The 15,381-nt window shown below is 31.2% G+C and overlaps 1 protein-coding gene across 1 annotated transcript in view; it reads left to right on the top strand.

Moving 5' to 3' along the window:
* Positions 1-5,944: 5,944 nt before the first annotated feature.
* The window catches only part of LOC128992264 (IDLSRF-like peptide), a 118,895-nt gene continuing 109,458 nt past the window's right edge, over positions 5,945-15,381 (top strand). Inside the window, exon 1 of the mRNA XM_054415750.1 lies at positions 5,945-6,094. Within this exon, the coding sequence (XP_054271725.1) occupies positions 5,962-6,094 (133 nt within the window). The 5' untranslated portion in view covers positions 5,945-5,961. The remainder of the gene's footprint in view (positions 6,095-15,381) is intronic.

Genomic DNA, 15,381 nt, shown 5'->3' with positions numbered 1-15,381 from the left:
GCTCTCACTTCCAAAACGCATTTATATTTATTTTTTGTTAATTGTTTTTCTTTCAATATTAGTGGTTTTATTTTTGTTTCAATACATTTAGGAATTTTATAGAGGTAATTGTACGAACTACTATTCTGTCAAAAACGTCAGAACAAAACCAACATTATAGACAGTCTCATCAGAAGCTGTCAAGGCAGGCTCTCTTTGTTGTTACTGGCCTCGATATTCATACAGATTTGTTTGACATGACATCCGAACTGAATTTTCAAAAGTTATGTTCATATCAATCTCTATCTAAAACGCTTTTATTCAACAATAAAACACTGAAGAGTGTAGTTTTTACGCCCTGTCAACCTGTGTGTACCGTTTAAATTCAAAGTTTTAAAAGCAGTCACTAAATGGCTCTTCTATTTACCACATTTTAAAAACGTTCTACTAAATTATACTTTTACCGTATTATATTTACTTTACTTACATTTCACATAAACAAAGTTTCCATCTCTCCAATTTCCAATTTTTAAACTCTGCTTTTATTGGTCAAAATTAAAGGATTATGTATCATTCTTACTTTTGTCCTAACCTAAACCCATCACATGATTCGAGATAGTCTTTTGTTAAAATTCAGCAAAAGGCAAGGCTAAACTTCACTTATGAGGTTTGACTTATCCTTAACCATAATAAATAGCTGTTTTACATGTTTTACGTAATTTAATAATGGTTTTGTCCCAAATATATGTAACTTTATTCATAAATAAAGTAACCAAGTAAAAGAATGGCGAAGAAGAATATATTTTTTGGTGATACCATTCACCAAAGTGATACATTGAAGGAGTAAACGAACAAAGATGACTTCAGTAAGAATTAAAAAAGTTAGATAACTTCAAATAACAAAAGGTGACCGAAGGAGAAAACAGACTAATCTAAACAAAGGTGGCGTTATCGCATACTTAGAATCGATTACATCCTGAACCAATTATACACCCCTCTCTCACCCCCCCCCCCCCACCTACCCTACACTACCTGTGTTACCTTCCTTTTATCTTCTACCTTACATAAATACTACAATTAAAGCTCAATTACTATCAATACTTTTTTTAAGTATAGTGATCTACCTTGTTCTAAAATTACCATTTTTAAAATGATAATTTAGTTTAAGATGTCGTTAGTTCAGAGGGACACTGATATCAAATTCAGATTTAAAAGGTATTTCGTATAATACTATTATACATATATTTGATATTAAACTTTTTAAACCCTTAAAACCTCAAAAACAAATAAAATTCTACCTCTACATGTATGAAAAATATAAACTACAGTGAGCAACATGCATGCAAAATGATCAAATACCAGAACAAAAACATCATGTTCTTTTTAATGGCATGTTAAGCAACAAATTAGTCTTAAGAAGATTGTAATTTTTATTATTTTACAATGTTCTATGAAGCGAAATTACAAACGCTTGCCTATTAGTTAATAGTACCGGGGGACCGAGCCATGGCTTGGTATGTTTATTTCGATTGTAAAAGCAATAAAGGAAACTCTCGTTTTCTAACTACTTTCGGCTTTTATTTTTTAAGTTCCAGTAGAATTTCAATTTACTATGATGGAAATTTTAATTTGGCAATCCAACACATTAATTTATGTTGATAGATTTTTTGTTGGCCTACACATTTCTTACGTTATAAATAAATAAAACAAATGTTAAAAATTAAAGAAGTATTTTTTTAGTATCAGTTCTTAGAGTAGGCAGGTTAATACAGTAGCAATCAGCTGCAATAGCATCAATACAGCATAGTGCAGCGTATTTAAGGGTGTGATTTATTTCTTTGTACTAAATTAAATATTTCTTTAAGTATAAGTAAAAGTTCTTCAGCATGAGTATACTCTCTAAAATAATATCATATAACGGATTAGCTGAAGACAGATAAGTCCGATTCAAGCGTATATTGCTTTCTATAAAGATTATTGTAATACAATTAACATCAATACTAATTAAACTGAATACATACGTTCAAATTACGTAAACAGTAAAAAAGGGAATAAACATTGTAAAAATCTTCCCTTAAATAAAAGTGATATTGAGTTGACGCCAGTGCAATGAAACATCACCAATACAATACACATTTTTCCCAATGTCGAGTAATCTTTAATCATTGTTCAATGTACATGTCATGTCAATGTTGTATGTGTCATGTCGCTGCCTTTGTACTGCATTTTGTAATTTGCTAGTATACTGTGGATGGCTTGTTGTAAACACATATTACAAGTATTTTATTTTACTTCTTCCTTGTTATTTCGTTCAACGTGTGTTCAACCAACACAATTACTTAGCAACCCATAAGGCCAATGTTAAATTTTTAAATTTTCAAATTAGGTGTGTAGCGAAATACAAATTTTCCTGAGGTAGTTGCTGTCACTATGCTGTCACCAATCACATTTTAGGGCTATATGTCTCTAGTTCCAGAACTTAGTAAAAATCCTTCCGCTGGATTTCAAGATATATGTTACAGACGGACAGACAAACAGAATTAGCACATATTATGGTATATGATATGATATTACAATCTCATACTTGGTAATTTGACCTAAAGCCTAAGGAGGGTACATGATTTTATCATGTAAAAATTAACTTTCTTTATTAAATTACGTGATGCAAACGAGGTCCTTCAAGTATAAGGTCCCAGTGTGCCCAGTAACATTTATAAAAAGTAGGTACATAGTCGTATTTTATTGTTTCCTAGCATTGGTAGTCATTTTTAATATTTTTTTATTATATTGCTAATTGCAACTCCTTCCAATTTATCTAATTCATAAATCAAACTATACTAACAAGCATCATTTAAATACCTAAACGTTAGAAATAAAAAGGTGTTTCTTACACTAATTAAAACCTCTGCAAAGGGATCAGACTGGGTCTTATTTCATTTAACGAGACATTAAAGTAGGAGCTTAGAGAAACCCCCTCCCCACCGCAACCTACTGAGTTCAGACCTCTCTTTATTATGAGGTTTTGATATTGAGAGTGTTATAATGACCTTGTGAAAAAATATACTGTTTATTCCGATTTATCGACGACTTGTAGAGTTTTATTTTGAGGCTAAACATTAAGTATTCCAAATTATCAAACCAAGCAGGTGCTTGCTCTTGTCTTTATTTGTTCAACGAAGTAAAATCTGATTTTTTTTAACAGTCAAAACCATATAAGAGTTAGAGTGTATTTTAGATTTTAAATGTGATTAATTTAAGTTAAATTAGAATGATAAAAGATGAATCATTACGTGATAAGAAATATATTATGAACGCGAAAATGTCTCTACATTAATTGCATTTTTTTTAAAGTTTTCTTATAGTTTTATGAGAGCTTTATATCGAGAACATCATTAGATTTAGTTCTTAAAAGTAAGCAAAACATTTTTATAAGATGTAAGTATAGTGTTTTGTAATAAAGACATTTTACATTGTGCTACTATAACGCTTTCCATAACTTACAATATCATAACTATTGGATCACATTATAGGAAGTAAATAGTATTTCAGGCAGTGAAGCAGGCAATTTAGAGACATCAACAAATTAACTGAAACAAGTAGATGTCATCTGGTTACTGTGGAAATCTCGTATATTAAAACAATTATTTGGTTTTTCTTTTGCGAGTTCGTTTGTCTCTGCTACCTGACCGATTTTCATGACCGAGGTCTCAAATTAAGGTTATGCACGCACAGATTTGCCATCAAGCATCGGCATATATTTATTTATAATCCCACTCGGCTTATACGTAAACGAAATACATTTTGTTCTAAGAACCTTTTAGTGAAAACCGGCTTTCGTTTAAGCTATTAGTTATCCAAATCGGACAAGTTTCAAGCAAACGCAAGGTGAACAACCAACATAAAACCTATTTTTCATAAGGTTTTTTCTGTGATTAAAAATCTAAAGCTCCAGTTATGTTCGAATTTTTTATGTTTTAGACTCAAAATATACGTAAATTCTAGGCTTTAATTTGAGCTATTGTTCATTTGAATCATATCAGTTAAGCTCAAGATACTGTATTACTTAATCAAAAATAATAAATTTAATTATTTCTCGGATATTATATTTATTTTAACGCTGCGGAGAAGCATGGGTCCTCTATTGTCTTCTTAAATCAAAATCCCCCTGAGGAAGGTCAGACAGACGATACACAACAGACCTAAGTAGCAAAGTAAGTAACTGGTTGATGTAAATCCCAGGGCTTACTAGGGATTTACTTTTTTATATAAATGATCCACCATTTATATAAAAAAGTCCTTAATCAATAAATGATGGAGACGATCAAATATTTTAACTCAAAATTAAAACATCATATTTGACCTTCCCTCTTATAGGAAAAGAGAGAGAGAACTCTTACAGCCAATCAGGCCCAGGTCGAGCGTATAGGGTGATGTGATGTTAAAGCGTAGGTTTAAACTTACTTGTCAAGTCATAAAGTTTGTTACCACCGTAAAGACGAAAGTTTTTACATTTCTCGGGATGAGGTGATCCTTGCTTTAATCTTAGTCAGTTTAACACCTCATGATTCACGATTTATCTCTAACGGTTACAAAACTTTTATGATAAGTATAATGTTTAAAAACATCTTTTTATTACAGTATGAGGAAATACTCTACCTTTCGACCGTTCAACGCCAACGTTTGCAGATGACAAAGGTCCAAGAGTTGAGACTATCCTTAGTTGAATGGTTGAACAGCTATTTAAAGAACAACTAACATTAACCTTTCATACTTATTATGGTCGATATTTGATACTTGCATAAAGTTATCTCCCAATGCATCTGATGGACTAACCATTCGACTAACAATTGTAATTTGTTTCTCTTCTTATTGAATGGTCGTATGGTATTATGCTCTAAATAATATTAAGAGTAACGATTAGTCCTTTCTGTACAAGCTTAATGTACAGAAAGGCACTACTAATAAATTGTAATAATCGCAATATTGTTGCAGTAAACTATACGTATCTTGTGTAAAACGAGGTAATTTCATACAACGCAAAGATTTCAATTTTCAAACTTTCAACACCGGAAAGAAACTGTAAGGAAACCAATTTGCGGAAGCTGAAAGAAATTCTTGTTTAGGTAGACGGAATGTCTAGGTAGGCACACTAATAAATGGACAATGCATATTATTTTCAGTCCATTTAATAAATGTTATACGAAACAAAGTGTTTAAATCACTTCTGTTGAATGATCTAAATATGTAGTCTTTTCCCAGTCCCTTGTCATGTCCTTTGTCCGACTATAGGTCTAAAACTATGAGAATGTTAAAGAATTGGAAATATTTACATCTGAATTTAAAATTACAACATAACAAATAAGCTTAATTTAGAGTAATACTGCAAAGATAATACAAAATATAATAAATATATCACAAGAAAGACATCCTTGATGTACTAACATGTACTTGTCTTCTATGAATAAATTTCTTCTTTCTTTCTTTCTTATGAATTACAATTTTTAACCGCTGGTGTCATGATCTCTCATTATGAATACAAAAGTTGTAATTCTAATATTCTAACGATTACATGTGGTACAATAATTAACATAATGGTCATTTTAGCATGATATAAAGCAATTATCAGAATTATTTTTATTTTACGCTGAACCTTTACCACTATAAATTCCATAAATCATTTAAACAACTGGAGGTAAGGGCTTACAACAGATTGAGAGATCCTATTTTATACATTTTATCTGAATACCCACCCTTCTACCAGGAATCTTAGCATTCGCGCTTTGCGACAAAGATATCTTCTGTAACCGACACCTCTCCAGTTTCCAGTTTCCACTTTGCCACTGGATCTCGCTGTTTCTTTGACACCCGTGACAAATGCAGATGATGCTGCGGGGGTAGCGTGGGCGGGGGAGGGGGTAGTACACGCGCAGACTCCGCGGCCCCCAGCCTCGTCAGTCCAGTCGCTTCCAGGATCCCGTGAAGATGGCCCGCGCGTCCCTCCAACTGCGCCTCATGGTGGCTTGTGTCCTGGCAGTGGCCTGTGTCGCCTGGCCGCAGACTGTCATGGCGATTGACCTGAGTCGTCTGTATGGCCACATGAGCGCCAAGAGAAACAGTAAGTCCAGAGGCACCTGTGTGCTACCTGTGGCGTCCATCATCGACCACACTTCCCCCCCCCTCAAAACACCCCTCGCATTGCACAACCCTGCCCTACCTGTAACTGCACTTGGTTTCTTTGTTCTCAAAATGTGCTTTTTTCTTTTGAACTCAACTTTTTTGTTTAGGGTTAAACGATTTAAGGTGACTTGAAAAATAATTAAAGCTGATAATTAGTCTAAAAATGGATTTTTTCACTGAAGAACTGAAAAGTATGAACATATTCAAAGCAAAAACTAATTACAGCAGCTTTAATGTAATTGGAATAAAAACTATTTGTAAGTTTTCCAAGTGTGTTAAATGTGTATTATATTTCCCAAATATAGCATTAAATTATATATTCATCTGCAACTCCATAAATGACTTCTTTGTTCTTAAAATTGAGGATTGTACTTTCGAAAACCTTATTTTTACGTAATACATTTTGTCTGTTCAGAGTAAATAGAAATTTTAAAAATCTTTAAGCAACTAAAATACAAGCTTTTATACCCGTTCTTCGCAACAGGAAGAGCACGCAAAAGAGTATAATGCGGTTTTTCTATTTTTTTATGTTGTACTTATTAATTATTTATATTACTAGCAAAACTTTCTTTTCCCATAAGCGAAATAATGCCACCTTCAGAGTATTTAGGCAATTCGTTCATACCAATACTTTTCGACAAATCTACGCATTCTCAACTTTATTTTGTATGTCATATGTCGATATTTGTATTTAGTTTATAGCCTTAAAAAAATTAGTACAAATTTGACCGTATCACTTTTGTAATATAATTTATTAGTTCTAAGACGATTAAGCTTATAGCAATGTAGATTTTTTTAGAAAAAGATTTACATAATTATCAGTGATCAGATGATTATTTTTCTTTATTTTTTTACTAAAAGTACAAAGAAACATTATGTAACCAGACAAAAAGTCAACGCATATAATTATTATAACAATTAAATACTCTGATACGGACATTAAGATCAAAACTGATTAATTTAGTTTATTGATGTAGGGAATGGATTGCTAAGCCTAATAAACCGGTACTCCTAATAGGTTTGTAATAGTCACAAATTGTATTAAAACATTATTTAAAAATATTTAAGTAATTTCAAGACATTCTGCATTATGTGGAATGCACAAGTTTGTGCCACCTGTTCGATGCGGGTTTAGATAAAAAGTTTTTAAATAACAACAACAATAAACAACAACCCCATAAGCTCGCACAAACAATAGTTTTAACAAAAGCGGTGGTAATGGACTTTTTAAAGGGTGGGAAAAAGTCTTGGAACAATGTTTCAACAAATTATCAAGATATAGCTTCAAAACTTGGTACACAGTTACTGGAAATTGATATAATTTTTTAAAATATAATGCCACAATCCCAACGGACAGAAAAGTCAATAAACGGTATCAGCATTCTGACACATACTTTCTCCCATAAGTTTGTCAACAACCTTTATCATGTGTCAGTAGTGAGAGTATATATACGCAAATGGGATTTGTACAATTTTGTTCAGAATTTAAAGGACTATAACATGCTAAATTTTATCAAAATCGTTCGGGCCATTTTTGGGAAATCCGATTGTTCTGTTATTTTATGGGGGTTTTATGGGAAAATGACATAATTTACAATAACTTTTGAACCATAATTTTTACAGAAATGGGATTTGTACCATTTTGTTCAGAATATAAAGGACTATAACATACTAAATTTTATCAAAATCGTTCGGGCCATTTTTGGGAAAATCATATTTTTCCGTTATTTTATGGGGTTTTATGGGAAAATCCCCATTAAAAATAAAAATTTCTAAAAAATTAAAAAAGACTATTAAAACTGTAAGGACTATAACATACAATGTTAAATCAAAGCTGGATTTTTTCTGTAATCCTATTTTTAATTTTTTATGGGGTTTTTATGGGAAAATAACATATTTGACCATAACTTTTGAACCATAATTTTTACAGATATGGGATTGGTACCATTTTATTCAGAATTGAAAGGGCTACAACATACTAAATTTTTATCAAAATCGTTCGGGCCGTTTTTGAGAAAATTCGATTTTTCCAGTTTTTTATGGGTTTTTATGGGAAAATCCCCATTAAAAATAACAATTTCAAAAAAATGAAAAAAACGCCTCGAGATACCATGGATTAGAACCTACATACCAAATTCCATCAAAATCGGACCACAGGTGTGGTCTCTAGCTCTGTACACATCCAGACACACAGACACACACACACACACACACACACACACACACACACACACACACACACACACACACACACAGACATCACTTCGAAAACCGGGTTTTTGGGTCCAGGAGGACCCAAAACGAATATATCCACTCAGAACTCAAACTCGAAAATTTTGACGAAAACAATACTTTCTCCATATACTATGGTATAGGGGAGAAAGTAAAAATGACTCCATTGAATTTGCAATGCTTATTCGTTACCTTCTCAGAGGTCCCCGCTAGGAGTTGGAAGAAAATTATAAGTAGCATAGGATAATAACACACATTAACTTAAAGATCTTTGTTAGCAGAATACAATGCCGCAAATTTAAGCTAAAAATATAGCTGAGTAAAAAACGTTGAATTCAAGAAATATTTAAAAGACTGCAATTTTTTACTCGGTTTTATGTTTGAGTTAAATTTGCGTCATTGTATTCTAATAGTAAATGCCTTTAATTTTAAGTATAAATCAACCTATGGTAACGTTTTAAAATGGTATTCTGACTGTTAGCGGGCCCCTCTGAAGGAGGTAGTGTAACACTGAATAATGTGTTAAAATTATTGTAATGCCCTGCAGCTTTTTACTAAGTTTTGTGGATCTATATTAATTATTCCTTTTTTAATATTTCACCGTCCTGAAAATCTTTTCAACCCTGTATAAATTACTGAATCGTCAACAAGAAAATATATATAACAAAGTGTGACGAAAATATTCAGTCCATACTAATAAACAAACCTTTCTTTAGTTGATTTGCATACTGGAAACGTTAGTAAGACTTCAGTTTCCGGGTCATAATAGGTGAATTATTTTAATTCTATGGTTCTGTGTTTAGTCCCAATTATATGAAATCGGATATGAAATCACATTCCCGAAATGTTTTAATGTACTATTTAAAGCAAAAGAACTGATGGATTTTACCAATTTAAACTATTTTTAAAACAATCAATAAAAGTTAACCGGAAATTTAAAAAATATCGATTAAAACAGTCAGTATATAAATAAACACTCTTTTTAAAACTGGTAGCTCACCAACACGTTATGCAAAGTAGGTGTTTATTTGTACTGTATTAGATTGTTCATAGTTTCTTTAAATAGTTCATGCACATTTGTTTATTACATTTTGAAATTTGGTTCTGGTACTGTTAAAACATTCAATTTTCTTAAGTGAAGGAAAACTTCAAGGAAATTGGAAAACTTTTGCATCTTAAGCCTTGAGTCTTATTCCAATTAGGGCCATTTCGTACTTTTTGCAGCTCTGCCCTTTTAAATCAATGAATTTTGCATTCGAATATTATGCAGATATATGTATATAGGTAGGATTTTGAGGCACTACATTTTTATAGTCTTTTTGGTTAAACAAGAAATAGAAAATAGGAAAAATATGATAAATATGGAAAAAATTTGACAAATAACCTTACACCAAAAGAGTTTACTTTTTGACATTAAATTTTTCTTTTGATGTATGAGCTAAGTTTTTAAGTGATAACAGAAGTTTATATTGTGATAATCTAGGCTTGAATTGGATTTACCCGTTTGGATTATGTCAGCATAACATAATTTAGAGTTTCCAGAATATAAGCAGGAAACATTTTTTTTATAATTATTACTAAAGAAGATACTAGAGTTTTAGTTAAACCATCGGGTCAACTTATTTGATTTAAGGTCATGATTATGCTTAATAAGCGTAAAATATTTATATTGGAAGGAAACTTAAAACTTTTAAGTTTTAAATGTTCAAATAGCTACGGGCTGAAGTCAGGTATAATATGATTTGAAAAGATAAATTACTTGGTTGACTTTTCAACTATAATCGTTTGTCAAATATTCCGTTTGCTTTGAAAGATCCTTTGATGAGAATTCTAAGAACCAATTTTCTTAAGAGCTTTCTACAACGAAGCTCGAGGGCGAATGAATTTGTTTCGTATTAGCATAAATCACTTTATTGTAGAAGGAAATGTTGATGGATAAATATTATTTTACACAAATCGATGCAGTTTTAGAACAGTGCGACTAATTGTTGCTTTTTATGACTAAATCATAAGCATTTTATAAAAACCGCAATGCAAAAAGATTGGTTAATAATGCAGAAATTAATCTTTCGAAGTTATATTTGAATATTTCCAGATCAATTTCCTATGTCCACAGTTTCAAAATAAATATCAATAAATCGAGGAAATCGAACACTATAGCTAAAAATATCAATTTTTTATTCTAATTTTATTAATTACTAAGATCTGTTGCATCATTGTTTAGTGATTACTTTACATTTAATAAGATATTCAATATTTGAATGAGGGTTAGTAAACATGTTGATTGTGTATTAGTGATGCTTCTAATAAATATATATGAGGGATAAAATGTGCTAAACCTATACAATTGTCTATGTAATGGGTTTATTACTGTTTGTAATCATGCAACTATAGGATAGGTAACCCCAATTGATATTTTTAAGACTATAAATGCGGTTTTCATTATTAATTTATTTTAATGATAGTTTGAATACTCATCACTACATTTTTAAATACTATTTTAAAAATCACTCTTTTAATAGTGAAAACTTAAATGACAAGTGGCAATGTTTAAGTATATTTTGATAAGCAACCAATTTTAAGAGAACACTTTACAGATAATGATTGTAAGAAAAAAAACCAGTTGTAAGATTGATTTTAATATTAGAATTCAATATTGAATAGTATGTTATGTAAATTATTCGAAACAAATTAAAATACATTTACATACATAGATAAGTTCCTTTATCTTATAAACTAAATTTGTATAGGTATATTACCACTAAATATTGTGTGAGCAAACTTAGTTGTAATAAAACGACGGAAATAATTAAAGTCAGATCTGTTGGAAGAGAATCTGTTAGTAATTTCACTAGCCTTAATATTTTGTTTTTAAATCATTATGAAAATGTTGTTATTCAATTATTTTACTTGACAGGCAATTTTATGCTAATTGTGATGTTTGCTGGTGACAAGCATTGCTAATTGCAAAAACATTAATGATGTTTACAACATCATAAGTCAACAACTGATGAACTGTCATTGTGATAAGTCTTTTGCATAACAACAGCTAGACGTGTATTTTATAACCAAAATTATTTGTTCGCCAATCTTTAACTAACAACCTACTAGTACTCAAAAAATTAATATAAACAGTATTAAAAATTTAACAGGTATCAACAGTTTAGGTTTCGTGATAATTAAAAAAAATCCGGAAAACTTGTGAAAGGGCTTAATTAGCTTATGACAACCTAAACTATATACTCTTTATAAACCAGATTAAAATTACATATGACAAATTGTTTCAAAAACGAATTGTGGATTCTTTAATTGAAACTCATACAATTACCCAGGGTATATTCTCCTTCAAGGTTTTTGGTTAATATAAGTGAAGTAAACGTTTAATATGATCATAATTTGTTGACTTAGTTTCCACGATTGAATAAATACATATTAAGATGAAAGATTTTATACTCACTAAAATTTATATAAAATAAAATACAAAACACGAATATGGTGTTATTTTTATACTTTACTTTCAGGTACGTGGTGAAAATTCCATGTTTATCTAAAATAAAGCTTAATGATAGCTAATAATAAGGACAACACTAGTTCTAGTCCATATTGTTTACATGACTGGAATTTGGAAATAGAGTCCACCCATTCATTTGAAGTAACGCTAAAAATATAATTCACATAAACATTGTTCTTTTAATATCAGAATTTTCCGTAGTCTCATTGTAAACAGTAAAGCAATTGTAAAATTGTTAGCAAGAAACCACAATTTATCCAACTTAGAGCTACAACGCGAGATGGGTTTCCAAATCAACGCGTTGAGGTTTCAGAGGCATTCTGCGGAATTTATTAATGTGGAGGTGGCTACGAATTACGATTAAAAACCTCTCGTCGGAAAAAGCTTTTTCGCTTTAGGATCTATTTAACAGTAATATTATTCATTTATTTTTATATTAAATCTTCTTTTGGTGAGCTATATAATAGTTTTACGGATTCTACTCATCGCGGAAAAACAATTTATACCATGCAAATAAGGAAATGTGGATTCCTATAAAATATGATTTAACCGTTGTTTTGCTTACTTTGGGAGATCGGATAAACAGATAATACCTCTGTATTACAAAGATTTACACATTTTTTAGAATAAATTTTTATTTCGTAAAAGAATTGGACATGGTGAGGGGATTTAAAAATAATTCTAGGCTCAAAAGCTTTTTAAACATCTTTGTAAACTAGCAGCGATTCAATATTATTATAAGCTGTTTTTACAACTAGTGAATCGAAAATAGTTAAATACGGTTGAATAGTGGAATAATTATATTGCAAATACACTTCTCAGAAGTCAATATACTACACTATAAATATAGTGTAGTAATTGCGTGCGCTCCGTATTCCCGGTAGCTTGGTGACGTGCTAGTTTCCAATTGTAGCTGCAATCAATACAGTTGTAAAACATGCATGGTTCTTGCTAACTAAACGGGTTTACTGTAGTGAAATGCCAGAACTATATTAGATTTTAGTTTATCGTTCTTTATAATTAACTATGTATATATGTACAACCCGATTTCATATTGATCCGGTTAGTTAATATTGATCTAAACTATGTTTTATGAGACATTAACCATGCTAAACCTCTGTTAACAGTGTAATAGTATATTTCATTTATATATATTTAAAGGGTTATATTTACAAAACCTGAAGTAGAATTGGTATACACTTTATTAATCAATTAATAACTGTATAAAATAATTGTTGTTTATGCAACATCTGCAATTTTTATGCTTTTTTAAAAAGATTTACCAGATTGAACAAAACAAGCATTGATGCGTATAATAGGTAATTCTAGTATTATATGTCTATTTGAGTATTGAAAGTATTGAGTATTGTCTTTTGTGAAACATTGGTTTGTTACGGAAGTCAAATCCAGGATATGTGCTGCTGCCTCCCATTTTTCATACGATTTCTATCCTCAAAGTTTTCTTTTTCTCTGAGTTTATTCTGCAATCAGCTTTCTTTTATGATTAAAGTATGTTACAAGTTTTAGACACTCAATGAAATTACATAATGTGTAAGTACATATTTTTAGCACATTTATTTCAATACAAATTAAATGAGAATGCAGTTATGATATTATCATCGGGATAAAAAAAAAATTACTAAAAGAGATATTTATTAGCAGATCAGTAATACACAGCATTTAGCAGTTAGCACAAAATAAGCTATATTTAAATCAATCATCATCGACACACTCATCATCATCTTCGATCACATTGCGTATACCTCATCATGTGACCACAGCTTATGGCAGGGCTTTTGTTGTTACCGCTTGTCGTCTGTGGAACGGCCTACCCCTACACATTAAGACCCTTGAAAAACGTTCCCAGTTTGTGGCGGCACTAAAAAAAGCTCTATTTTGAGAAGATGGTCTCGGCTGGCGTGTCCTAGGGCTGCTGTTACCTTGCGCGTTTGCTGATGCGTGTATGCGAGAGTGTGTGAATGTGTTTTTCTATTTGTTAAATTTTTATGTTGTTTTTTTTTTTAGATATGTAGGTACTGTACTTGAATTGTTAAATATTTTATGTTTAATTAGATTAAGTTATCCCTATGTCACATTATTTTGTTATATTTTTAATGTCAGGTTAAGTGTAAGAAAGGGCCATGTGGCCCTAACTTTGCCTGAAAAAATAAAGGATTTTTCATTTCATTTCATTTCATTTCATCCAGTTCTTATTGGATGCGGTTCTTATATTCAGTTAAAACGTCCTCACATACAGAGTGCAATCCTCTTTTTTGATAGTTGGATTACATTTTAAGGTATACTCAAAACTAAATTTAAAAATTCTCAGTATTAGAAATTAAGAATATCGTAGTTATCATTTTTAATTTACCTATATTAGTTATTCGTTCCTAGAAAACAAACTGATTCCAAGCTTTAGAAGTTTATTTTATTCTTAAACATGAGAACAGTAAATTATAAAAGTTTTGGCGTTAAATAAACAATACAGTAATACTATAACAAATTAGCTATCCAAATTTAAAAAATTCACGCCATCACAAAAAAACCCGTAGACGATCCAAGGATTTTTTCACAAAAGAATAATACCACCAATACTTCAAACTACATGAGCTTAAACTACGTTTGCCGCAACCAGGCTCCTCACCCTTTACTGGCATCATTTTTGACCAGAGTTACGTCATTTGCAGCTATGTAGCTGACATGTAGTTTTATATAGACATATAGCTTTGCTTTATCATTTAAAAATGTTTAAACAATCGAATCTCCCGACGCGTCCGAGTTAAAGTCAGTGACGCGTGTTTTAATTACGGGGATAATAACTCTGATGTAATGATACCATAAAAATTGCAGAAACAGGCTAGGGAGTTTAAAAATGGCCGTGAAAGTGCTCAATTTGGATAAAATTGTGTTTATTGTGGACTTAAATGAATAACATCATACAAGACTTCTCACAGAATACTACAAAGGATCACGGCCATTCTTACTAAATTTCGCAATTTACCCTTACTCATTAAAACAAAGCTACAAATAAAAACACTTACTATCCCAAGCATAACTCAATTATGTCCTTGACTAGACCAAGTAATGATTTAGTAACCATGACCAACTTGAACATCCCTTTTACTGGACTATTACGTCATCCATTGGCGTTTTCCTTTGTGGTCAATGACAGCTGATCCTGCAAAATTTTACCTTTCCTCTGCCTCTAATTAAATATTTTTGGATACTTAAAATTGGCAATTTAATTAATTTTCTTTGTTTAAATTAATTTAAAGGGGAGCCCAACGTACATATACTACGCATGTTAAATTGATAAACTTAAGGTACCTATAACTCAATACTTGACTTATCACAATGAAACTTTGCATGCTTGTTTATTATGGTATACTAGCTGTACCCGCGGGCATTGCCCCGTTTAACTTCATAAGAATTCGCATGGCTCAATCACGTCCCGGTTGAAGTTCGTTCGCAGTTGGTGAAAG

This window comes from Macrosteles quadrilineatus, unplaced genomic scaffold (assembly GCF_028750875.1).
Source record: "Macrosteles quadrilineatus isolate MER2022 unplaced genomic scaffold, UCM_ALF_1.0 Scaffold_4__1_contigs__length_99947679, whole genome shotgun sequence".
Lineage (NCBI taxonomy): Eukaryota > Metazoa > Arthropoda > Insecta > Hemiptera > Cicadellidae > Macrosteles > Macrosteles quadrilineatus.
This window is presented reverse-complemented; position numbering and strand designations above follow the sequence as displayed.